Source organism: Eutrema salsugineum, unplaced genomic scaffold (assembly GCF_000478725.1).
Source record: "Eutrema salsugineum unplaced genomic scaffold, Eutsalg1_0 scaffold_2, whole genome shotgun sequence".
NCBI classification, from domain to species: domain Eukaryota; kingdom Viridiplantae; phylum Streptophyta; class Magnoliopsida; order Brassicales; family Brassicaceae; genus Eutrema; species Eutrema salsugineum.
The window spans coordinates 12,568,329-12,595,209 of NW_006256829.1; the positions used below are offsets into that span (position 1 = coordinate 12,568,329).

Sequence of the window (26,881 nt, forward strand, 5' to 3'; positions counted from 1 at the left end):
TTATTTTGTCAACTGAAATTTGATTTTTCTTTTTAACTAAATATATTACTTCGTTGACCAAAAAAGAAAAAAAAATGGATAAATTACTTAGGTTATAGATCCCTACGTTATATATATTAGTGGTAACACGTTCTAAAATAAAACACGAACTAGCTAAATTCTTAAGAAAAATGTCAATTTGTTTCATTTAATCACACGTTTTGTCATTTTAGTGTTCTAATTTTTATGATTTATGTTTTGATTTGTCTTTATAACACATAAATAGAAAAGACAACTACAACTTAACTTCTATAAAGTTAATATTTGTTAGGACCATAACATCTTTGCTTAATAAATGAATTAGTAAACTAACATCTATTAACATTAAGTGAAATATGGCTTAAAATTCAAACTCTTTGTTTTTACTTTTTTCTTAGATTTTTTTATTTTGTATGTTTTTTTTTAACTTTTCCAGCAAATGTTAGTTCTCATTCTTTGCTTTTCCAATTTTTATAGAGTTTCCCTTATTTCATTTCCCTTTGACTTAGTTAACCACTATTCATAATATAAGTTACAATTATCCTCAAAATAAAACAAATATCAATAGCCTATTAAACTATTCATTAAACTAGCTGGATGAAAAAAAACATCACGTTTATAGATAAACGAAATTTATGATAATTATCTTTAATTTTAACATTGTTGACGAAGTAAAGAAGTAATTATCACACAACATCGATTTATTTATATTAAATTAGAAAATTATAAAGATGTTTTAAGGTAACCAAAAAATAAACAATATTAAAATCTTGCGTTAAGATTTAAAACGTCAGTTCATGAAAAATAATATCACTTGGTTTCTAGTTCCAATCGAATTCCAAGCGCAGTATAAAATATTCACGCGTTCAATCACAATCAAGTGAGATTGAATCACAATCAAGTGAGATTGAACATGTGAAATCCACTATTTTAGGACCCAGCACATGTGAAATCGATCACATTCACTACCTACAGTGACAAAAAGTCTTAAAATGATCTAACAGTTTAATGTGAAACCCTTAGGCTTCAATCGGTTAGCCCAAAATATTTCAGACGATATTAGTTTCATTCTTATATTTATAAGTTATAACCACATAACATTGACATATCTGGTTTGGATCGGTGGGGTCTCTTTATCAGCAGTACACAGCTTCGTCTTTTGTCTTTTTGTGTTTCTTGGAGTTTCATTTTTTTTAAAGCACGCGTGCGTTATTAACCTTATATAGTAGCAATAAATATATAAAAACTTAACTAATATAAATTTTTTTAGATGATATAATTATAACTAAGTTCAATATAAAGAGAGTATAGAGAGCAATAGTCAAACGTTTCGCGTATGAACTATACGAAGTACGAACCATTTTTTTAATCACACGCGTAAAGCTGTAACGACTTGTGCCAAGAACACAAGATCTGACAAATAACGAAATAAACATAAGGTCCTCTTTAAACAGCCTTGTTTTTTTGTTTTTCCAACAAACAATATTATCCTTTTTGTTTTGTATGTATCACAAATTCCATTTATTCGTGTACGTGTACGTACGATCTTCAAACATATACGTGCCAATACCATGTCACACCAATAGCACAAGAAGTGGCGAAAAGCTAGTAACATCATCAGGCATTTGGAAAATTTGTTAGTTCTGAACATAATATATGCGTTTACACAGAACAATTTCCAAAGATACGAAGTCAGTAAGCGAACTTATAAAAAAGACTCTTATTGTATTAAATTCATATAAAATATTAAAATCAATCCAAATTGTATTGAATAAATAATAGTTTCAATTCGTATAAAACCAATAATAAAAAATATAATCCAACAAAAAAATAAGGATACCAAAACTTAAAACATAATTTTTTTCCCTTCTTTGCAACAAACTCATTAATTAAGTTCTCAAAGTCAACACTTTTAACCAACTCCCTTTCAATAGACAAGATAGTCAAGTCACTCAATTTCTCCTGCGACATACTCGAACGAAGATACGACTTTATCAACTTCAACTTTTAAATACTTCTTTCAGCAGATGCAACTGAAACTGGAATCGTCAATAATATTCGATGAATGATCCATGAGTTTGGATACATATGATCAACGTTCTTCAGAAAGTCTAAGATTTCAATGGGCTCTTAGTAAAACTTGGTATAACTTCTTTTAACATTTTTAATTCAGAAAATAGATTATTACCAACAACATCTAAATGTTTCCCATGTGTTAGATAATCTTCAAGTTTGGTACAAGAAGCCATCAAAGTATCTTCACTCGATGACCGCAATTTCGTAACATCAAACAAAAAGCCAAATATTTCTTCATACCTCTGAAAATTTTCAAATCTCATCTGAAGAGAGTAAAGTGCTTGATCCATAATTTGGATGAAATAGTCAATTCTAGATCCTTAGCTGCACAAAACACCATAAGAAGCGTTTAAGAAGAAACAGCCAAACATCGAAAATCTGTGTGTATTCGGGTGCATTAATTATGCAAAAGTCGATGCTCCACACCTGAAGAAGCTGGATGATAGATCAAGGGTACTCATGCATCTAGGAACAAAACCAGGGTCAAAAGCCTATCGACTAATGGATCCTAAAATAAGAAAGGTTGTAGTTAGCAGGGATGTACTTTTTGACGAGAAAAGAAGGTGGAAGTGGAACAAACAATGAAGGAGTAATACCAATGAACCTGGAACGTTCACACTTAATTTTGAGGGATTTGAAAGCAACAGCAAAGGAGAAGATGAAACCTCCGAAAAGGAAGAGGAAAACAATAACGATGATACAGACAATGAAGGTACTGCAGAGGAGGATACAATCAAAACTGAGACCATCAAGGAACAAGTACAAGACCAGCCTACATTAAGAAGGTCAACGAGACCAAGGAGAAAGCCAGGCTACTTGGAGGATTTTGTTTGTTTAGCTGAGATAGAAGGAGAAAGACTCTTGCTTGCAATAAATGAGGAACCATGGGATTTTGATGAGGCAAATGAACTAAAGGTGTGGAGAGATGCTTGCAAGGAAGAGATGGCATCGATCACCAAGAATAAAACCTAGAGTCTCGTCAATCTCACTTTAGGAACAAAAGCTATCGGCTTAAAGTGGGTCTTTAAGATTAAACGCCACTTCGACGGCAGCATAACACAAATACAAAACTAGGCTCGTAGCCAAAGGGTATGTACAAAGGCATAACATAGATTTCGATGAGATATTCGCCCCTGTAGCTCGCATTAATACAATCAGATTCATTATTGTTTTAGTAGCCTCAAATGGATGGGAAGTGCATCACCTTGATGCAGTTTTTACATGGTGAACTGAAAGAGGAAGTTTATGTTGCTCAGCTTGAAGGATTTGTGATCGAAGGATTTGAAAAGAAAGTGTATAAACTGCACAAAGCCCTTTATGGACTCAGGCAAGAACCAAGAGCTTGGAATGATAGGCTGAACCAGATTCTGCGAGAATTAAAGTTCACCAGATGCACCAAGGAACCTTCCTTGTATCGAAAACAAGAAGAGGAGCACTTGCTCTTGGTTTCTGTATATGTGGTTGATCTGTGGTCACAGGGTCAAGTCTAAGTTTGATCATGGAGTTCAAAAAGGGTATGTCAAAGAATTTTGAGATGAGCGACTTAGGAAAGTTAACATACTACCTTGGCATCGAAGTTCTACAGCATAAAGGAGGTAGCACATTGAAACAGGAGAGATATGCGATTAAAATCTTGGCAGAAACAGGAATGGCAGAGTGCAATACAGTTCACACTCCAATGGATTCAGGTTTGAAACTGTATGAAGCAACATATGAGAGGACTATCGATGAAAAGGTGTATAGAAGGAACATTGGATGCTTTCGATACTTGCTTCACAAAAGGCCAGATATTTCTTATTGAATTGGTGTTCTGAGTCGGTATATGCAGGAACCAAAAGAATCACATGGAGCAGCTTTGAAGCAGGTTTTGAGATATTTGCGAGGAACTCTTAACTATGGACTTACATTCAAACGTGTGAAGGCAACATAAGTTGGACTTGTGGGCTATTGCGACAGTAGCCGCAATGTGGATATAAATGATGGCAAAAGTACTATAGGCCACATCTTTTATCTTAACGCTTGTCTAATTACATGGTGTTTTCAGAAACAAGAAATTGTTGCTCTATCTTCGTGTGAAGCCGAATTTTTGGCTGGAACATAAGCTGCAAAACATGCAAGTTGGTTTCAGGAACTCTTAAGTGAAGTTGCAGGGACACCTTGTGAGAAGGTAACAGTCCGAATTGACAACAAATATGCAATCGCACTCACCAAAAATCTGGTGTTTCATGGTCGAAGCAAACATATACACTGAAGATATCACTTTGTAAAGGAGTGCGTCAAAAATGATTAAGTGAATGTAGAACATGTTCCAGGAATAGAGCACAAGGCTGATATTCTGACTAAAGCACTTGGAAGGGTCAGGTTCAAAGACATAAGAGAGCTCATTGGAGTTAAAGATGTGTCCAAAGAAGATTTCAAGCTTAAAGAGAAGAATGTTGGAGTAAGCTTGAAGATAATTTGAAGTGCAAGTAACTTAATCCAAGTTGAGTTATGATTAGGATAAGAGAGAATAAAATAGGAAATATTCTAATTTGTAATTCCTTTAGGTTTAGGAGTTATCTACAACCTATATATAAGGAGATACCAAGTTGTGATATAACTTATGAGTTTGAGAATTTTAGTTTTTGAGTTAGTTTTCTAAAGCGATAAAAAAAGAAGCTTTTATAAATCTTAAACTCAAGGGTTCGAACATTACACTATGACTCTATGAGTATAGCTCCCTCGATTGAAAACTAGTTCTCACTTGCCTTAGACGTTTGCTCCTGACTTTTGTGAACTGGTCTGATATGATAGAGTGGATCTCCTCTTCTGCTGGTCTGATAAGCCCCACTCTTAAATGACTTGCAATCCAGAATGTGATCTTCCACTTTTGGAAAGTGTTATACTTGCCACTTAATTGTCTTCAAGCAGATATATCAAAGCATTTGTGACAGCATCCTCACTAGAATCCAAAGGGAAGCGTTCAAGAAATTGATATCGCAATGGTTCACTTATGAGTAGTTTATCCTATAGTATGGATCAAATTCTTTCACTTGTTATTTTTAGGTATTTTTATTCTTTTTTTTTAATAAGTTTTGTCTTTGTCAAGCAAACTGTAAATAAATCGTTCTAGTTTTTTAGTAAATAGTATCACATTTTATAAAAAAGAATCTCTCACATATGCAAAATTGTGTGTGGGATCGTATATCTCCGAAAGGTGGAGGGTCCTGATGTTTTTGGTGGTCATTCTTCTCACTCTAAAAGCACTAAATGAATATTAATAAAAAAAACTATTTGATCAGCATATGGGGACTAGATTTTAGTGGCCTACGGTCGCACTACTCGTAGAGTACTAGAGGAACATTTGATTTTTGACACATGAAATGTGATGTTAATTGCCATGAAATGACCAATTGGTTCATGCCATGTGAACCAGGATATCTATCGAGAATCGTGCCTACATCTATAGTTTACTGCTTAGCCGACTCCATCTAAAACATCATGCAGTCTCAGAGTTTTCTTTATGGGTTGAGGTACCGTTGTGCCTAAAAGATTAAATCATTTAGCGATAATTAACGAATTTTTTCTTAAAAAAATAGTAGAAAAAAATTTGATTTCCTATAATTTGATGGCAATATTCGTTAGAATTCATTATTTTTTTTTCTTATAGCGACTCCAATATATAATCATGTTTGTTGTGATAAATAAATATTAATTAATATTATTTATTATTGCATTATTATTTGATTATATATATATACTAGATGAGATCTCTCAATGTTAAACTATAGATCTGTTAGATAATAATTATCTATTTGAGAATATTTTATGTTTCTTACCGACTCGATATGGCTGACTTAGTTTCCCTATGAATAGTGGTGATCTCTTGTAAAAGTAAAAAGTGATAATAAGAAGCAAAAATCATTTCTCTCCACTCTCATCTATCTCTCCTACTTTCTCTCTCTCGTCTATCATAATATATATATATATATATAATATATACAAAACATATCTCATATATATATACAATGTAATTTATAATACATTATCTGCACGATCGTCTTGCGATCTTATCTAATATCGAAAAGATGAGATCTGTTCTTATACCGAAAAGATGAGATTTAATTTATATTATATCCGTTTACGCTTATACATCATGGTCGGGATGATAGGCGTTGTTTTTTTCGAACCGATTATTATGGTAGACTATGTCTCCTCAGATAAAATATATAGTTGATTTATGATCATATGGTAGTTGTCTCCTCAGGTCATTACCTCTATATAATAAATATTCCGAAGACATTTATTATAGGTTCCAGAAAAGCCGTTTGTAAAAAATGTCTAGAAGACATTTAAGAAAAGTTCCTAAATTAACTAAATGAAAAAATGTTCAGAAGACATACTTAAGAGAAAAAAAATGTCCCGAAGATAATTATAAAAATTTCTAGAAGAACTATATAACAAAATATATCCAGAAGATATACATGTAAATATTCTTGAAGAACTACTTAATAACTTTTGTCCAGAAGATGACTAACATATATACTAACTGTTTTATATTCTGTTATTTATTTATGTTTAACTATTTAATTTATTTTATTAATATGATTAAAGACAGTGAAACATGCATATCTTAAAAGTTAGAACTTCCGAAAGAGCTAGAAGCTCTGGAAAACTAAAAACTTCTGAAGAGTTAAAATCTCTGGAAGAGCTAGAAGCTCTAGAACTCCGAAAGAGCTAGAAGTTCTTGAAGAATTAATCACTCTTGAAGAGAAAATTTTAAAGCTAGTGGAAAACTCCAAAAGAGCAGAATGTTTCCGATAAATATAACGCTCCAGAAAAGCTAGATGTTCTAAAAGCACATGATGAAGACGTGCATAAAGATGGCAAAATTGTTTAAGATGATAAACCTAAAGTTTATTATTATATAACATAACCAGTTTAAGTCATCTTAGTATAATAATGGTATTGACAATTAATGTGGAAAACCCAAAGTTTTTCACAGATAGCATGTCTTGATGAAAATAAAAATAGACCATGATGAGAGATGAATCACCATTTTTGGTTGAAGAAATTCATTAGATATGGTGGTTTGTTTTCTTTAAAAGTCCTCCAAATTATATAATAGTCCTAAAACCGAAAATCGGTTTAAGAAGAATGGACAAGTTTCTCACAAAAAGATTTGATACATAATACAAGGCTTAAAAATGGGTTATTGGGATATGTTGTTAGTCCTAAAGTGAGATTCAGTCCGAGATGGATGAACCTGAAGTATAATCATCTCGGAGGGGAGAATCAAAGAATCTCATATCAAAAGTAGTCGAACATCTAGAAGATTATGTTCACACTTGGAATGAGTTTTTTGGATGATTTATAAAGTAGATCCATAAGATCGCAAAATCAACAAATGGTGAAATTTAATCTCCATGATTTGGTATGGAACAGCTAATGAATGAGATTTCTGAAAATGAACTATCATTGGAAATTATGGATCCTCGTATAAATGATTTTGAACCTAAAGTTCAAAATATAATTTATATGTAAATGCTAGACATACAATAAAAAAAATCTGAATTCTAGCTCAAAATGCTCCAAGAATATGTCCCTGAAGGACGATTTATCAATAAAGAGTCTATGACACGTAAGAAACATGATAGGCAACTTTGGTTCCAAATATAAAATTCTCAAAAGAAAAGGAGCAAATATATATTGAAAAGAGGATGAATCTCCTGAACAGACTCATTGATATGGTTAGTAATAAAATCAGGTACATGAATGATATCATTGATAATGATAAAGAGATCTCGATTAACTATGTTATTACAAAATAGTATGGAACCAAAGATAAAAATAATTGTCGATAGTATAAACAAGATATCATATGATATGAATGATGATCATAAATCTACCTCTGTGGATGCGTGTAGAAAGTGAAAATATTTGCCAAAAAGTGAAAGAGGCAATCAAGTCTATGTTAAGCTCATATGAAAGAAAAATTTTTAGACCAGCAGTCCAAACAGTAATATAAAGTCTGACAGAATTTCCTGAAAGGTTAATGATATCATAATTATGTTCTCGGAAACTCTACTGGATGAGTATTCATTACATAGGGTTTAATAATTTTAGTTAAGATTAACCAATAGATGATTCCAAGAAAATGATCCTTAATTTAGTCATAAGATATGATGTATTTTAGAAAAATTATGTTCATTTTTTTTGCAGGTATCTAAATTGAACATCTTATCTCGAAAAATCCCAAATGGATCTAAAAAAGTACTAGAATTCCAATGATGTAAAAAATTAAGAGTAATCTATTCATCATCTCCAAAAAAAGATTACGTAATATGTTATAGTGATGGAAAATTAAAAGGAAATGTTAGATAATAATTATTCATTTCAAAATATTTTATGTTTTTTACCGCCTCAATATGGCCGACTTAGTTTCCTTATAAATTGGAGTGATAATAAGAAGCAAAAAGTAAGAAGTGATAATAAGAAGCAAAAATCATTTCTCTACACTCTCATCTATCTCTCTCACTTTCTCTCTCGTCTATCATAATTTATATACATATATATATAATATATACAAAACATATCTCATCATATATATATATATACAATATAATTTACAATAAGATCTAATATGTATAAAGTATTTAAGTAACGATTAAACGTTGTATACGCAGGAGTTAGAGCACTCTCAGACTAACGGACTAGCGATCAATTCCAATCGGCGACAATCATGTGACATAAATTGTCGTTGTATTTAGATACAACCACAAACTCTCATGTGAATGGAACCTTAAGTAGTTGTTTGTTTGTGTTCTTGAGGCGTGTCTATGTTTATGGGTCCACCCCATGCATTCACTGTTTCCTCATTTAAGAACCGCGTCGATTGATCCGAATTAGCTACTCATAATATTAAGTCCAAGAGTATCCCTTTACCCCAAAACTAAAAACTAATATAAAAGTCGATGTTAATTAAATTATAATAGTTGACATTCAACTATCATATTTTAAAAACTTCTTTAAACAAAACCTGCTCTCAATGATCATATTTGACATTTTCTAAAACATCATTCTCAAATGCAATCTGTACTAGTTTATTGAGCCATTTTGGATAAATAATTGTGCGCAATTAGAATTCTAACAATCCTAACTCTGGAAGACTTCTATCAATTTCTTTAACAAAGAATAACACTTATTACTTATATCAGTTTCTCATACTTATATGGTAATCACAAAAACCATTTGGTTTAAAATATGATAGAATCACCACACCCCGTTGAAATTTCTATAGATATACTGAATATACAAATAGAGAATGCTATTTAAATCTTTTTAAAGGTAATTTTTATTATACCATACAAAAGTTAAATAAAACTTTAGACTTAGTTGACTGTTGACAGAAAAAGCTAAAAAACCATATCCTAATTAAAATAGGGTAAACATTCAACTATAAAATATAAATCCATTTTTTTTTGTCAAAAACAATTAATAGTTATCTTAGCTATATGTAAAAAAAATATTTATTATTATACATCAGTGTGGTCGTTAAATTTTACACTTGAAACCCTTTAGGTCAAAAAGTATTAACCCTTGATTATATACTGTAAAATAATGATAGAAAATGAAAAAGTTACTAACCCATCAAAAATATACAATCTAATTAATTCAATATCAATTAATCATGTACGTATACCGGTGGAAGCACCTGACCCGTAGGGGAGCACTTTACTCATTCTTTGAAAATTGTATTAAAGGAGTCGTGAAAATCTCAAAAGTCAAAACCATGTAGTGTACGTAAAGAGGAAACCAACCATATATATATGTGGTGTATGTAGCATATAAATAAGATGTGGTCACTGATTACTACAACACATACACATGTATTAACTCACAAACAAAACAAAAAGAACAGAAAAAAAAAAACAAAGAAAGCAAAAAGAACGCATAGAAAATCAAAACGATAAAGTTTGGAATTGCATTGGAATATCGGATTCACGCGTTACATATATCCCCAAATTCCAGTATTGCCATATAGCAAGGACGGAGCGTTCGCAGAAAAATTATTTATCTCGTGTGATTATATGTTATGGAAGGCACTTATATACATTCTGAATTCGGTACATGTTCTCTATTAGAAAATCAAGGCTCAGATTGTTCATATTGTGAAATAGCGGAATGGTTAAAATATAATAAAGCTGTGAAATAATTTAATTAAAATTAAATTTTCTGGTTAATGACCATTTTAAACAAAAACTTAAATTATATTTTTATATTTTATTTTTCATTCCGCAAAATTTTGTTAATTGATAAAATATTTATAGAATCGCATCTAAAAACGAAATTCTACTATCTCATATGTTACCAATTAAAATCCAAGAATTAGTTGCAAATTTATGATTTGTTGCAAATGTTTAAGGGTTTCGGATTGTTTAATTCTCTTCAAATCCTGATACAAGTCAAACTCTATAAGCTACAACAAAAGAATATCTTTAGCCAGATTTAATTATATTATATGCTCCCAAAGTTTTCCCAAACCATAACTTTATAGCTATTATAATATGTTGTAATTATCCATACTTTTACCGATCTAGTTTTATCGACTCAATGCAGTGTATAAATAGATCTCTCCCTCTCTCACTTGTAGTAACGTGTGTGTGAAAAGGAATCAATAATTAAAAGAGATTGTTCATTCTCTCCTCCTTTCTTTAATACATATATATATATATATATATACAAAATATATATCTCATCATATAATATATAAGCTCAAGTTTTTATCACGTTATCAGCACGAGCGTCTCTTGATCCGCTCTTATACCTAAAGAGGTAAGATTTAAATTTATGTTTATTTTAAGTTTACGTATTATTTTTGGGATGATAGGCTCTGCCTTTCCCGAACCGATCGTTGAGATAGGCTATGCCTTCACGATCATATGATCATATGGTAGACTATGTCTCCTCAGATCATATATATGGAGTAGAAGGTTAAACCTCCTCCTTGATATTATGTTTATGGAGTAGAAGGCTCTGCCTCCTCAAAATTATATGGTAGGCTCTGCCTCCTCAAAAATTATGGTAGGCTCTGCCTCCTCAAAAAATATCGTAGGCTTTGCCTCCTTAAATTATATGGAAGGCTCTGCCTCCTGTATTATTTTAAATTTTATGTTTTTTTATTATGTGTGAGAATTAATTTTTTTATCATGTTTTTCTCGAAAAACAAATTTCTAAACTGAACATTTGCTAAATTTATAAAATTATATACAGTTATAATGTCGAATTTGGCAAAGCTCGAAATCCCTGCCCTTGATGTGTCTGGAAAAAATTATATGTCATGGGCAGTAGGTGCAAAAATTCATCTAAGGGGAAATGGAGTTCTCGATACCATCGATAAGTCGGAAACGACATCAGATGAGAAAAAGGCGAAAGCCATGATATTTTTGCTCCACCACATCGATAATAGTTTAAAAGAAGAATACATCACGAAAAAAAATCCTGCAGATCTTTGGCAATCTCTTAAAGATAGATTTGATCACCAGAAATATGTGATCTTACCAAAAGTCAAACATGAGTGGTTAAACTTCCGGTTTCAGGATTACAAAAGTGTTGGTGAATATAATTCCGCTATGTTCGGAATTACTTCCAGGATGATGTTATCTGGACAGGAGGTAAGTGATTTCGACATGATCGAAAAAACTCTCCAAACATTTCATCCTGGAAATGTAATCCTGCAACAACTATACCGGGCAAAAGGTTACACCACTTATTCGGAGTTGATGCAAGTCCTCCTTGTAGCTGAACAAAATAATCAGCTCGTGATGTTAAACTATCAAACTCGTCCAACTGGATCATCGCCATTCCCAGAAGTGAATGTTGCGTCATCCAGTCCAAATAATAGAACCGAACGCGGACGCGGGCGCGGTCGAAACCGTTACCCCGGTCGCGGACGAGGTCATGGACGAGGAAGACAAAATGATGTTGATCGGGAAGCAAGAAAGCAAAAGGAAACTGCTTGTTACAGATGCGGCATGAAAAATCATTGGGCAAAAACATGTCGTACACCAAGACATTTAGCCGATCTGTATCGAGCATCACAAGATGCCAAAGAAAAGGATAAAGGAAAGAATTTTGAAACCAATTTCATCTCTGATGAAGCTGGAACTTCCTTTGATGGCATAAGTGATTATACTCATCTTGATATCGCTGATTTCCTAGTTGATCCAGAAGAATCAACGGAAACAAAGCGATTAAGATCGATGTAATGTAAAGTCTTCTCGAAGAAGACAAGAAAAACCCTAATGTAATTTTAAATAAAAATGTAATATGTTTTTGTTAACAAGACAAGGTTTTTCTTAATATAAATAACTTTTAAAATCATGTTTTGATTTATTAATGCATTTTCTTGCATATTTTGATTCAGATTATGTCATCATTTGAGATTCAGGATGGAGATACATGTCTAGCCGATAGTGCTACGACACATACTATACTTAAAGATAAAAAGTATTTCTCCTGTCTCAAAATAAAGGACTCCGCCGGAAGCGTGGGTACCATATCTGGTAATGCAAATATTATAATTGGCTCCGGAAGAGCTAATTTTTCAATGCCAAAGGGGAAAAAGTTTGAAATAAATGATGCATTATATTCCTCCGAATCCAGTAGAAACTTGCTAAGTTTTAAAGATATCCGAGGAAATGGATATCATATAGCAAGTATAAATAAGAATGGCATTGAATATCTTTGCATTATATCTGAGAGGAAATATGTATTGGAAGAATTACCAATGATGTCCTCTGGGTTATATTGCACAAAAATAAATATGACTGAATCCTATGTTACAGTAAACCAAGGATTTACTAGTACATTTAGAGTATGGCATGAAAGAGACTTGGCCATCCTGGATCAGTCATGATGCGAAGAATTGTGCAAAATTCGAATGGCCACCCATTGAAAAACCAAAAGATTTTTCAATCGGGAGAGTTTTCATGTCAGGCATGTTCTCAAGGAAAACTCATAACTAGGCCCTCGCCAGCCAAAGTTGGGAATGAATCTCCTGTATTCTTAGAGAGAATACATAATGATATATGTGGGTCGATTCACCCACCGTGCGGGCCATTTAGATATTTCATGGTATTAATTGACGCATCTACCAGATGGTCACATGTGTGTTTATTAACCACAAGAAATATGGCTTTCGCAAGATTCATTGTCCAAATAATCAGGTTGAGAGCGCAATTCCCTGATTATGTCATAAAGAAAGTCAGGCTTGACAACGCTGGTGAATTCACTTCAGCAGCCTTTAATGACTATTGTATGTCATTAGGAATCAATGTTGAACATCCGGTTCCACATGTTCATACACAAAATGGCATGGCTGAGTCTTTAATAAAACGGTTGCAATTGATAGCAAGACCGTTAATATTGAGAACAAAACTCCCAATTACTGTATGGGGACATGCTATATTGCATGCTGGGGCATTGGTCCAGATGAGGCCAAGTGCATATAATGAATATTCCCCAATATAGTTAACATCTGGCAAAGAGCCAAATGTATCCCATCTCCGTATATTTGGATGTACGGTCTATGTCCCAATAGCCTCGCCGCAAAGAATAAAAATGGGGCCACAAAGGAGATTGGGAATATATATCGGCTATACGTCACCAAGTATAATTAGATATCTTGAACCAGTAACTAGAGATATGTTTACGGCACGTTTTGCCGATTGCCACTTTGATGAAAATGAATTCCCAGCGTTGGGGGGAGGATCAAGAGAATCACCAAAGGATATCACATGGTGTACACAAACCTTGGCTTCTCTCGATCCCCCTACCCATCAACGCGAAATGGAAGTTCAGAAAATCATACATTTGCAAAGGTTGGCAAACCAGTTAGCTGATGCGTTCACAGATACGAGAAGAGTGACAAAATCATATATCCCCGCTGCTAATGCTCCATCAAAAATAAATGTTCCGGAACCAGTTATTGATGGGAATAAAGCAAATGAACCGCGGGTTCAGTTAAAGCGCGGGAGGCCGATGGGCTCGAAGGATAAAAATCCTCGAAAGAAAAAGAAATTGGGAGACAAGGTTCTAGAAGAACCGAATAAAGAAAAATGTCTTGAAGACATTGGTGAAAAAGTTATAGAAGAACCATATAAAGATATATGTCCTGAAGACATACATGAAGAGGTTCCAGAAGAACTAATTAAAGAAGTTCGTCTCGAAAACGAACATGATACTGAAAAGTATGAGATTTCCATTAACTTCACCCAAAGTGGGACATTATGGGCTAGAAGCGAGATAAATGATACAAATGGAATATTCTCCTTTTCGGTATCTAAAGAAATTGAAAATGAAAATGATGATCCAGACCCAAGGTCCGTGTCAGAATGTCAGAAAAGGTCTGACTGGGAGAAATGGCAGATTGCCATGAAAAATGAATTAATCTCCCTGAATAAAAGAAATGTCTTTGGACCTATAGTCATTACACCAGAAGATGTAATGCCAGTCGGGTGGAAATGGGTATTTGTGAGAAAAAGAAATGAGAAAAACGAGGTCACAAGATATAAAGCCCGACTTGTGGCACAAGGTTTTTCTCAAAGACCGGGAATTGATTATGAAGATACATATTCCCCGGTCATGGATGCAATCACATTCAGGTACTTAATGAGCCTAACGGCATCTAAAAATCTAGAAATGTACCTTATGGATGTTGTGACTGCATATCTATATGGATCACTTGATAGTGATATATATATGAAAATTCCAGAGGGATTAAAGATCCCAGAAGGATCAAAGATGCCTGAAGCATCTAAAGACATATGTTCGGTCAAATTACAGCGATCACTTTACGGATTAAAACAATCTGGACGCATGTGGTATAATCGCTTAAGTGAATATTTGTTGAGTAAAGGATATATCAACAATGCGATATGCCCTTGCGTATTTATTAAGAAATCCTCGTCAGGATTTGTGATCATTGTTGTATATGTTGATGACCTGAACATAATCGGAACTCAAAAGGAGATTGATGATGCACGGACTCACATGAAAGAAGAGTTCGAAATGAAAGATCTTGGAAAGACAAAATTTTGTCTAGGACTCCAGATTGAGCATTTCCAAGATGGAATATTTGTGCATCAATCAAATTACACCAAAAGGGTGTTAAAACGGTTTAAAATGGATAAAACAACTCCTTTGAGTACTCCAATGGTCAATAGATCACTTGATATTAACAAGGACCCATTTCGACCTTGTGAAGATAGCGAAAATGTATTAGGTCCTGATGTACCTTATATGAGCGCTATCGGTGGGCTTATGTATCTTGCAAATTGTACTCGACCAGATATAGCCTTTGCTACTAATCTACTTGCAAGATACAGCTCATCTCCTACGCGCAGACATTGGAATGGGATAAAACATATTTTTCGTTATCTCCAAGGTACGATTGATCTGGGTTTATTTTATCATAGAAACCCCGAAGTTGGTCTAATTGGTTTTGCAGATGCAGGATATTTATCAGATCCGCTTAAAGCTCGATCGCAAACTGGATATGTTTTCACAATTGGTGGAACGGCGATCTCGTGGCGTTCTCAAAAACAGACTTTGGTCGCCACTTCTTCAAATTATGCGGAAATCATTGCTCTTCATGAAGCATGTAGAGAATGCATATGTCTCAGATCCATGACTCAACATATACAATGTGCAAGTAGAATAGTCATCAATACGGAACCAACAAAAGTATTTGAAGATAATGCTGCATGTGTCGCTCAACTAAAAGAAGGCTATATCAAGAGTGACAGGACGAAACATATTCCTCCAAGATTTTTCTCTTATACACAAGAACTAGAGAAGAATCAAGAAGTCGATATCCAGTATGTTCGTTCATGTGAAAATGCGGCGGACCTCTTTACAAAGGCGCTTCCTATTATAGTATTCAGAAAGCATATTCAAACTATCGGAATGCGTCATTTGCGAGATTTATGAAGAAAACGTTATATCTATCATTCCAGAGAGAGATCTCATTTCTGTACTCTTTTTCTCTTATCATGGTTTTTATCCTATTGGATTTTTTCATGGTAAGGTTTTTAATGAGGCAATACGTAATATATTATTAGTAATGGATAATTAAGAGGGAGTATTATAATATGTTGTAATTATCCATACTTTTACCGATTTAGTTTTACCGACTCAATGCAGTGTATAAATAGACCTCTCCCTCTCTCACTTGTAGTAATGTATGTGTGAAAAGGAATCAATAATTAAAAGAGATTGTTCATTCTCTCCTCCTTTCTTTAATACACATATGCATATATATATACATACAAAATATATATCTATAAACTCAAGTTTTTATCAATAGCATTTTTTTTAATCGTTTTGGCTTTGTATATTCGATAGCCTATTAGGCTATTACTTACCCCGTATACGGTGTCTCCATCTACGTTTGCCCACGTGCGTCACGTTACTGAATTAGTTTCCATTCTAAACAACGAATATATGTAAATTAGTTTAATTTAACTTCCATATTTGTTACATTAAAAATGTACCATATTAATAATCTTCCGCATTTATTTGTCAACTGGATTACGTTTGATAAAAACATTTACTGATTGCATGGATCAATAAGTATAATGGACATCGAAAATCATAAGAACAATTTGAAGAGACAGTTTACACTACTCCGCATCATTTGTTATCTTAATGTCGCCAAGTACAATCCTAAAACTTGCAGTTAATTACCTGATTACGTATTGATTATTGTGAAAGCCGTCGTACGGTTTTTCCTCACCAAAACTTAGACTTCACAACTCAATAGCAAGACTCAAAATACAGTGTCTCCAATAAAAAAGGACAAACAATCATTTGTGACCATTTCCTTTCCAAAAACTTCCTTTAGTATTATCGGTCACTTTCATGAATTAACAAACATGTTACTCGTTTGGATTGATTGACAGGACCGATCCAAATTAATTTGACGCCTAAAGCGTATTATAAAAATGATGCTTTTAATCGAATTTTTGTTTTTTGCTTAAAATCGATTTTCTCTATCTAAAATCAATTTTTTAAGCTTAAGATCAATTTTTTTAAAGCTCAAAATCGATTTTTTGAAGTCCAGAATCAATTTCTTAAAGCCAAAACGATTTTTAAAAGCCAAAATCGATTTTTTTGAAGCCCAAAACGATTTTTGAAAAACCAAAATCGATTTTTTTGAAGTTCAAAATCGATTTTTATATGCTAAATTAATTTTTTGAAGCCCAAAATCGATTTTTATAAGCCAAAATTGATTTTTCTTTTAAATATTTGATGGTGATAATGACTTTTATTTATAGGCAATTTTTCCTTTTCATTTTTTTTATTTGATCGATGTAGGACAAATTTATTTACACACATTTTTTTAAAAAAAATTGGGTTTTTAACTGCCCCAAAAATAATATTTTTTAAGCTGTCTTGAAGCCATTGCTTCACGGATCTTAGTTCTGGACCGGCCCTGTTGATTGATAAACCTTAAATCATCATTGCTGACGTAATTATTATTCGTGATGAAAACACTAAGTATAAATCAGTTCTGATAAACAAAAGCTAATAATTATTCGAGAAATTTTTACTATATATATATATATAATTATAGGACTCAAATTCGAATCTCGACATATTCATAAGGGTCACAGTTTACCTAGTTTTGTTTCATACTTACATAATTTTTTTTTTCTATTATAGAATATGCATAAAAATTGATTTCTACATTTGATGAAGTAGGGAATGCATTTCTCACTGAATCTTATTGCAAAGAGTTTCCTTTATTTTTTTCCGCAAAAAATAAGCAACACGAAAATTTTCCTAATTGTTTCAGAAATTTAGTAAATTTATAGACAAATCTAAGAGATAATATCGTAATTAGAGAATAAAAAAGTTATAAAATTTCTAACTTAGGAAATTGCAAAGTTCTTCTATAAGTTGTAAAACGTGAATCTCAAATCATTTGTAAATTTTAGTTAGAAAACATATATCTTTGGAACAAACAAAAAAAGAATCCATGATCGCTTATCTTTTGTAAAGCACACCTTATCAAAGTAAGAATAACGGGATGCGTAAACACTTCCAAGTTCCAAACAACCCAAGTCAGGTTAGTTTACCTCAAAAATCAAAAGTACGAGCACTCTTTCGTATGAAATACTCTTTGCTATCTGTTTGTTGAAGAGATATATGAAATGTAATTGTTCCACATTTCTAGAGGCGATTCTGAATTTACTATTGTAATAAAATATATGGATTTTTTTAGACTATTCGAAGTTTCCATTTATATGGCGAAAGTGCGATCTATAATAGAGAACATGAAAGGCGAAGAAGGCCGTCCCTTTTTACATACGTTGGCCACTTATCCACCTTTGGAACATAATAAAGCCCACCTTTGGTTTAAATTCTAGAGTGTGTCCACCTCCCTATAAATGAAATCCATATAACAAATACGTAATTAACACGAGTGAATACTTTTATCATTAAATCAAAAGGTTAGGAGGGACAAGAAAATACTTGCTTTGATAGTGGCAAATGTCATCTTATTAGCATAAGTTCTAGTGTATCCAGCAACTTGATTTTTTATCATCCATGGTCTCCAATCGTCGATAATTGAATAATTGAGAGATCTTATCCATTCTTGAGTTCCAAGGAAAGGTATTGACATATCGTGATCACCGCTTTTTTTTTCACAGCAAAAATAAATAAAATCTCTTGACATTTTTGTTTTGTTGTTGTTATTAGGAGACAGAAATAATACTAGTTTTATAAACTCTTACCTGAAGATTAAAGATGGGTAACCATTGACACTGTTATTCTTATGGTATGGTACACTGCTTATAATATCAATCTTGTAAGGTGTATCATAATTACATCGACTCCATTTTCTGTTACTCCCCTGCAATCATTTGAACAATGTTTCCTAGCTTAATCAACATTAATCTAAATTTATCAACATTCTAATCTTCAACTTGTATGTATACCTTTTCGACTTGGAGCGTGTTGCGCACGCTATCGTCATTTGCCCAATACGAAGATAGCGAATATCCATAAGTCTGCAAAAGCAACTTCGTGTTCGCGTTAGGTTCAAAAAAAAAACTTTGTGTTCATGTTTTCTTGTTCCATTGTTTAATGGTTTTACAGTGGCTTAAAGATAGACATAAGAAGATGGTTTTAGTTACATAGCAATTCGGAGATGTTTCGTTGCAGCTTGGTCTTAGTATAGATGCTATATTTATTCCAGAAGTAAGCTGTAAGTAACCCAAAAAAGTTTTAATTCGTTAGGCTATATATGGCATGAAGAACATCAAGTCATCAACTATATATTAATTACAAAGTATCATCCATAATCCAAACCTTCTCGAAGTCTTTAATTAATTTCAAACATTCTGCGTTACGAGGATCCACAATAATGTAACTTCCTCTGCATCTTCTCTTTAGTGACTGCACGAAAACAGAAATGTTTTTTAAATGCTTATTCTGTTTCTTTTGCTAATTATTAGCTACTTCATTATGATTGAATGCAAGAAAAAACAAAAAATCATGCTATCTTTCGTACCTCGTAAAGTTCATCGGAGATCAATGCCATTCCATGAGCAAATGGAACATGGTAGTTGTTATCAACATCAATGTGTGTTACCGGATTTCCTAGCACATAACCCTGTTATTGGTTAAGCGAGTTAAAAAAGTTAGAATGTGTAAATACATGAATAAGTAAAAAATGTATATAAAAGAAGCAATCAATATTGATGAACCTGAAGATTTACTTGAGGTTTACAGCATATATAATTTCCTGCATGGTAGTGCATACCTTTTGAGATTTCTTACATAAATTTTTATAAAGTGGAGGAAAAAGAGTTGATCAAGAAAGAATATCTAGAAGCAAAATATACCTTTTGAGATCTCTTGAACAATTGCCGGAACAACCTTACCAGCATAAGAATTTCCAGTGACATAGAAAGGATTAGAGACAAAATCTGGATGCTTGCCTAGCCACTGCAATGCATTCCGTACATAACCACCGAAATGTTTTATAAAAAACAAACTTTTTATATTCTATGCATAAAGACAAATCATGCAATAAAAGACAATTAAATTTTTTTTTTTTGTTATTAAACCTTTTGAAGAAACTCATGGACACGCTTAGCTTCTCCTGTGTCGCTTGGTACATCATCAAGAAGTGGAGTTTTTGAGTAGGAGAAGCCACTTCCAACAGGCTGATCTAAATATATCATGTTTGCAATCTGAGAACCAGGAAGTAAAAGGTTTGTGATAAATTAATTTAGTTGTTTTTAAAACCAACAGATTCTAGATCTTTAATTAATTAGCATATATATAATGTTTGTAGACTCTGTATTAAGTCTCAACAAAAGAAAGAGTTTGTGAAAAGTTACTATATTTGGTGCTACCTTTGTCCATGAATATGTAGTAGAAACCAAAGAAGGGATGCCTCCATTGTAACCATCCATCTTGATAGTCAGAGGACCTGCAATTCTAACTAAAATTTGATGAAAATTCCTAAATTTAAAAATGAAAAATAATATTAAAATTTTTACCATTCTCGAAAAGCAAAGCATTGAGGGAAGAGCAACCAGGTCCTCCAGTTAACCAGAGAACAAGAGGGTCTTCTTCTGGATTTCTCTCAGACTTGATGAAGTAGTAAAACAATTGAATTTCCTCAACCTCACCAACACCTATGTACCTTTATATAGAATCAGAAGTAGATTCATTTGAAAACATTTGCATGCAGCTAACTCAAATCAATCCGATTTATCAAGAAGATGAGATGAAGAGAAAACAGACCCGGTTTCGAGCTCAAAAGGAAGAGGACCTTCAAAACCAGGAAGAGACCTTATGATAGTGGCTGAATCAACGTGGTGAAGCAAGACAAGTAGAAGCAGCAGTAACTTCACGTATTCTATATTCATTATTTTTGTTAAGTTATAATGAGAGTGAACTAAAAGAAAAATGGGAATGTTGGAATAAGCTTGTCTCATCTAACAGAAGACGAAAGAGGAATCAACTGAGGAAGAATTGGGTACTGAATTTGGTGGCCACGAATATATATCCACATCAAAATGGAAGAAGATAAGTTTAGGAAAACACGTGACAAGCACATGTTAGTAGTTGACAATAAGAATATAATTTTTGTATTTAATCACAAAACCCCAGAAGGGACAAATTAAAGATGATGATCTTTATAATAAAATAAAAAGCGGGTAGGTTACATTTAATAAGAAATGAAAGGGGGTAGGTTATATTAGCGGTCCATACAATAGAGAGAGTGGTGATCCAGTACGACACGATGCGGCGATTAATGGAAACAAACAAAGTTCTTTATTATTGAAAACCTAAGGAGCAAGGCAACAAACAGATCTGAGAAGAATAAGTAATCAAATATGGGAGATGAACCTCCCACTTTGAAGACCATAAAATGCATAAAATCTTATTTAGCAATTTGACCATAGCCCATAATAGACTATATATATATATATATATATATATATATATATATATGCAATTCCAAATGTGTGGGTTTGAAATTCTCTTCGAAGACTATGATATTAAAAAAAATGCAATATAATCGCTTCTCTTTTGTAAGCACATCTCATCAAGGTAAGAATAACGGATGCATTAACACTTACAAGTATGAGCATTCTTTAATTTGGTATAAATTATTCTGCTTGCTATTCGGTTGTTGAAAATATAAGAAATGTAATTGTTCCAAATTTCCAGAGACAATTCTGATTTCATTGTTAATAGATAACGGATTTATTCAGGTTATTCGAAGATAAAGTTTCCATTTATATAGAGAATGTGCGATTTAAAATAGACAACATGAAAGGCGAAGAAGGCTGTCCCTTGTTACATACGTTGGCCACTTATCCACCTTTGGAACATTATAAAGCTCTCCATTTGTTTAGGGTCTAGAGTGTGTCCACCTCCCTATAAATGAAATCCATATAACAATTATGTAATTGACACATGTAGGTAAAAACCCCGTTTATCATTAATTAAAAAATATTAAAAGAGACAAAAAAAAGGACTTGCTTTGATAGTGGCAAATGTCATCTTATTTGCGTAAGTTCTAGTGTATCCAGCAACTTGATTGTTTATCATCCATGGTCTCCAATCGTCAATAATTGAATAGTTGAGAGATCTTATCCATGCTTCAGTTCCAAAGAAAGGTATTACCATATCGTGATCACCGCTTTTTTATTTTTCGTTCCAAAAAATAAACAAAATATCTTGAGTTTTTTTTTTGGTTATATCAAGACAAAAATAATACTTAGTGTTAATAAATTCTTACCTGAAGATTAAAGATGAGTAACCATTGACACTGTTATTCTTATGGTATGGTACACTGCTTATAATATCTTTCCTGTAACGTATATTCCGATTACATCGTACCCATTTTATTTTGCTCCCCTGCAATCATTTAAACAGTTTTTCCTTAATTAACCTCATTTTTACTTCATCAACATTTCAATCTTCAACTTGTGTATATACCTTTTCGACTTGAAGCGTGTCGCGCACGCTAACGTCATTGGCCCAGTACGAAGATAGAGTATATTTATACCTCTGCAAAAGCAACTTGGTGTACATGTTTTTATTGTAAATATTTTACAGTGGCCTAAAGATAGACGTAAGAAGATCAAGACGTAATTAGTTACATAGCAATTAGGAGATGATTCCTCGCAGCGTGGTAATAGTATATGTAATACATTTATTCCAGAAGTAAGCTGTACGTAACCAAAATAGTTTGAATTCGTTAGAGTATATGGCTGGTAGAATCAATTATATATTAAATACAATATTTACATAATCTAAACCTTTTTAAAGTCTTTGATCAATTTCAAACATTCTGCGTTACGAGGATCCACATTTATGTAGTTTCTTCTGCATCTTCTCTTTAATGACTGCACGAAAATAGAAACGTTTTTTAAATGCTTTTTCTGTTTCTTTTGCTTATTAGCTACTTCATTACGATTAATTGCAAGAAAAAAAGAAAGAAAAAAAAGCATGCTTATATTTCGTACCTCGTAGAGTTCATCTGAGATCAATGCCATTCCATGAGCAAATGGAATCTGGTAATTGTCATCAATATCAATTGCTGTTACCGGATCTCCTAGCACATAACCCTGTTATTGGTTACGCGAATTAAAACATTTAGAATTTCTAAATGCATGAAAAAGTCAAAAATTGTATATACAACACATAAGAAGCAAGAATAAAATTAATGATGAACCTGAAGATTTACTTGAGGTTTACAGCATATATAATTTCCTGCATGGTAGTGCATACCTTTTGAGATTTCTTACATAAATTTTTATAAAGTGGAGGAAAAAGAGTTGATCAAGAAAGAATATCTAGAAGCAAAATATACCTTTTGAGATTTCTTGAACAATTGCCGGAACAACTTTACCAGAATAAGAATTTCCAGCGACATAGAAAGGATTAGAAACAAAATCTGGATGCTTGTCTAGCCACTGCAATCCGTACATAACCACCGAAATATTTTATAAAAAACAAATTTTTAATATTCTATGCATAAAGATAAATCATGCATCAAAAGACAATTAATTAAATTTTTGTTTTGTTTTGTTTTTAAACCTTTTGAAGAAACTCATGGACACGCTTAGCTTCTCCTGTGTCGCTTGGTATATCATCAAGAAGTGGAGTTTTTGAGTAGGAGAATCCACTTCCAACAGGCTGGTCTAAATATATCATGTTTGCAATCTGAGAACAAGGAAGTAAAAAGTTCGTGATAAATTACGTTAGGTTTTTTATCACAAAAATTTTTTAATCACCAAAAAACCACATTGACTTCCGAAGACTATTTTTGCCTATTTTTGTGTTTTTACTAAAAAAAAAAACACCGCAAATTTTATAGAGATTTTTTATTAGGTATGTTTTTTTGTAGTGTCTGTGATCAATCGCAAAAAAAAAAAAACTTTATGGTAAGTTTCTAAATTTTGTTTAACCTTTGTCCATGAATATGTAGTAGAAACCAAGGAAGGGATACCTCCACTGTAACCATCCATCTTGATAGTCACAGGCCCTGCGATTTTAACTAAAAATCTAATGAAAATTCTTTCAATATAAAAGTGAAAAAACAAAAATATTAAAATTTACCATTCTCATAAAGAAGACCAGAGAGAGAAGAGCAGCCAGGTCCCCCACTTAACCAGAGAAGAAGAGGGTCTTCTTCTGGATTCCTCTCAGACTTGATGAAGTAGTAAAACAATTGAACTTCCTCTGCCTCACCAACACCAATGTACCTTTATATGAATCATAATTATAGTCATTCAAAATATTTACTCCGCTTTAGTAAAACTGGGTGATTTATCACGAAGATGAGATGAAGAGAAAACAGACCCGGTTTCGAGCTCGAAAGGAAGAGGACCTTCAAAACCAGGAAGAGACCTGATGATAGAGGCTGAATCAACGTGGTGAAGCAAGACAAGTAGAAGCAGCAGTAACTTCACGTACTCTTTATCCATTTTTTATTTAGTTATAATGAGAGTGAACTAAAAAAAAAAATGGGACAAATTAAAGATGATCTTTATAATAAAATAAAAGTGGTTGGTTACATTTCGTGATTCCATTGTCGTCTTCCTCACTGACTTTACTCTGTGAGTCTGTGTCGATCTTTGATATATATAGTAACAAATGGTCATGTTATTGCTAATTTCCTAATACTCACGTTTGGAGTCTTGGACTTAAAAACTGAGAAGAAGTAGAAACATTTTTCTTAGAATAATAAAAAGAATATAAGCAGCCCACACAGTAGAGTGCTGATCCAGTATTACACGATGCGGCGATTAATGGAAACAAACAAAGTTCTTTATTTATTGACAACTTAGGGAGCAAGGCAACAAACAGATTCGGAGAAGAATGAGTAATTATCTGCAAGATAGGATTAGGATGGATTATCTGTAAATTTGTAGTCTTCTTCATAATATTGGGTTATTATATACACCTAACCTAAATCACCTAATGCATATATATAGTTTTTTTATGCACACAGCATAGAAATCAATACGAACCACCTACTTTGAAAACCATATACAAAGCATAAAATTTAAATCGGACAACACATTGATTACAATATTTTTTTTAACAGTTAATTCATGAAACATGATATATACATATATTTTATCTTTTAGTCACAATAATCTAACTCGCATCATCCAATATGTTTTAATGCGGTTAGAGATAGCTTTTTTTCCTTTCTTTTTCTCTACACAAACGCATTTCATTTATCATTTAAAAAATGGAAAATTGGAAATATATGACAAAAAAATAGAGAACTTTGTCCCCTTAGTATTTTTTGAGTTTTGGCAATTTTAGACAAAAATAATCTTATTAAATACTTTTATATTTCAAAATAAATATTTATATATACATTTAAATTTTGAAAATTCCAAAAAAGGAAAAAATATTATTCTAAAACATCCTTTAAAGAAATACATATATTTAAAATTTATTTATTATTATGTTCTAGAAAACGTCTTCTACAATTTTAGTGTTTTATAGAATTTGTTTTCTAGTATTTGGTATAAGATCCACCGAGTATAGAATACATATTATACCATTTGTTTTGTTTTCTATAACAACATGTAGAATACGTTATCTAGAATTCGTAATATATTCTACATATTCTAGAAATCGTTATATATTCTATGTTTTCTAGAATTAGACTTCTACTTATTTGTCTTTGTTCTAGTGAATATAGAATCTATATTCTACTAAACGATTAATAAAATCTGAAAAAATCTAGGATCAGGTGTTATCCAACAAAAATTAAATATTTAAAAATATTTTATTTTCCTTTTTTGTTTTTAACGTTGTTAACATATTTTCGAAGATTTTTTTTTTTCTTCTTCTCTCTGGCGACATTTTCACAAGCTCCCTCACCCTAATTACAGTTTTCTGTGTTTCTGTTCTGGTTATTCAATTATGGTGCATATCTATGACATTTGTGGTATATAGAGATCTCTCTTCTTATCGCCGGTAATTGCTCAGGCTGTATAAAAAATACTCAGATTTAATTTGGAGTTTTCAAACCCTAATAACCAAAATCAGTTGAATAGATTGAAGAAGCAGACAATTGGATACAGACTTGAACGAAAACTTCTTAGAATTACTGGTCTTTCAGAAATACAAGGGAGAAGCTTTGATTTGCATGGGTGACATTGAGAAGAAGAAGATGATGGAGAAGACGATGAGAACAAGAAAGTGTCGGGTTTTTTTTTTCTCTTTAAGTTATTTTTGTTTTTTTATCGTGGAATTTTTTTTATCAAATTCATTATTTTAATTAATAATAGTTAAAACAATATATGAATATCAAATAATTCGTTTTGAAGGGGTAAAAGAAGATTATAATTAGCATAAGTATTAAGAGAGCAATTTTTTTCAAAAAAATACTAAGGGGACAAAGCTCTCCAATTTATGTCTTATATTTCCAATTTTCTCTTTAAAAAATATATTATCTATATCATTAAACAACATAAGTACCTATAAACAAATTGTCTTACAACGTGGACATATTTTTGCTAGTAAATAATTCTTCGAATTTTTGTATTTTGGAAAACTCCAAAAAATATTTTTTGGAAATATTTTCGTCAACTCCAAAAAATATTTTCGTCATGTTATGTTCCTAGCTCAGTTAACTCTGGCCAAGCTGGCCATGCATTGGGATTTGACACTATAAAGATCAAATCTGTATAATTTGTCACAAAGGGTGAGCAAAAGCGATTTATCTTTAGAACCAAAAAAATAA

General features: G+C 32.4%; 3 protein-coding genes and 1 pseudogene across 8 annotated transcripts; 1 reads left to right on the forward strand and 3 right to left on the reverse strand.

Moving 5' to 3' along the window:
- Window positions 1–1,966: 1,966 nt before the first annotated feature.
- On the reverse strand, window positions 1,967–7,264 carry LOC112086627 (annotated as a pseudogene).
- A 4,087-nt stretch (window positions 7,265–11,351) lies between these two features.
- LOC112086515 lies at window positions 11,352–12,341 on the forward strand. Its single transcript, XM_024155474.1, has one exon. The coding sequence runs from the start codon at window positions 11,352–11,354 to the stop codon at window positions 12,339–12,341; it is 990 nt and encodes a 329-aa protein (XP_024011242.1).
- A 5,903-nt stretch (window positions 12,342–18,244) lies between these two features.
- Window positions 18,245–21,131, reverse strand: LOC18016370 (serine carboxypeptidase-like 7). 3 transcript variants are annotated; one of them, XM_024156105.1, is made up of 13 exons: window positions 20,899–21,131; window positions 20,652–20,797; window positions 20,505–20,581; window positions 20,214–20,339; window positions 19,989–20,091; window positions 19,851–19,888; window positions 19,655–19,756; window positions 19,453–19,539; window positions 19,278–19,346; window positions 19,080–19,151; window positions 18,876–18,994; window positions 18,613–18,776; window positions 18,245–18,521 (listed from the first exon to the last, which is right to left on the reverse strand). In XM_024156105.1, exons 1-13 carry the CDS (start codon window positions 21,090–21,092, stop codon window positions 18,496–18,498), a joined length of 1,323 nt encoding a protein of 440 aa, XP_024011873.1. In that variant the 5' UTR covers window positions 21,093–21,131; the 3' UTR covers window positions 18,245–18,495. The 3 variants fall into 3 exon arrangements, with proteins under 3 accessions (XP_024011873.1, XP_006401829.1, XP_024011874.1); XM_006401766.2 differs by having other exon boundaries at window positions 18,268–18,521; window positions 18,617–18,776; XM_024156106.1 differs by having other exon boundaries at window positions 18,268–18,521; window positions 18,617–18,776; window positions 20,652–20,789; window positions 20,899–21,001.
- A 671-nt stretch (window positions 21,132–21,802) lies between these two features.
- On the reverse strand, window positions 21,803–24,710 carry LOC18016371 (serine carboxypeptidase-like 7). 4 transcript variants are annotated; one of them, XM_024156102.1, is made up of 13 exons: window positions 24,475–24,710; window positions 24,232–24,377; window positions 24,081–24,169; window positions 23,710–23,835; window positions 23,483–23,585; window positions 23,345–23,382; window positions 23,136–23,237; window positions 22,929–23,015; window positions 22,770–22,838; window positions 22,606–22,689; window positions 22,406–22,524; window positions 22,147–22,306; window positions 21,803–22,041 (listed from the first exon to the last, which is right to left on the reverse strand). In XM_024156102.1, exons 1-13 carry the CDS (start codon window positions 24,597–24,599, stop codon window positions 21,961–21,963), a joined length of 1,329 nt encoding a protein of 442 aa, XP_024011870.1. In that variant the 5' UTR covers window positions 24,600–24,710; the 3' UTR covers window positions 21,803–21,960. The 4 variants fall into 4 exon arrangements, with proteins under 4 accessions (XP_024011870.1, XP_024011871.1, XP_024011869.1 ...); XM_024156103.1 differs by having other exon boundaries at window positions 21,804–22,041; window positions 22,606–22,677; XM_024156104.1 differs by having other exon boundaries at window positions 21,805–22,041; window positions 22,606–22,677; window positions 24,081–24,157.
- Between the last annotated feature and the right edge of the window lie 2,171 nt (window positions 24,711–26,881).

Bases quoted from the DNA above. Each gene is read 5' to 3' on its own strand.
- LOC112086515 (XM_024155474.1), top strand. From the start codon at position 11,352: ATGTCGAATTTGGCAAAGCTCGAAATCCCTGCCCTTGATGTGTCTGGA.
- LOC18016370 (XM_006401766.2), bottom strand. From the start codon at position 21,092: ATGAGACAAGCTTATTCCAACATTCCCATTTTTCTTTTAGTTCACTCT. The intron at 20,582-20,651 runs GTAAAAATTTTA...TTAGAATTGCAG, and splicing joins TGCTTTGCTTTTCGAGAATG to GTCCTCTGACTATCAAGATG. The intron at 20,092-20,213 runs GTTTAATAACAA...AATGCATTGCAG, and splicing joins TCCATGAGTTTCTTCAAAAG to TGGCTAGGCAAGCATCCAGA.
- LOC18016371 (XM_024156101.1), bottom strand. From the start codon at position 24,599: ATGGATAAAGAGTACGTGAAGTTACTGCTGCTTCTACTTGTCTTGCTT. The intron at 24,378-24,474 runs GTCTGTTTTCTC...ATTCATATAAAG, and splicing joins CCTTTCGAGCTCGAAACCGG to GTACATTGGTGTTGGTGAGG. The intron at 23,586-23,709 runs GTTTAAAAACAA...TACGGATTGCAG, and splicing joins TCCATGAGTTTCTTCAAAAG to TGGCTAGACAAGCATCCAGA.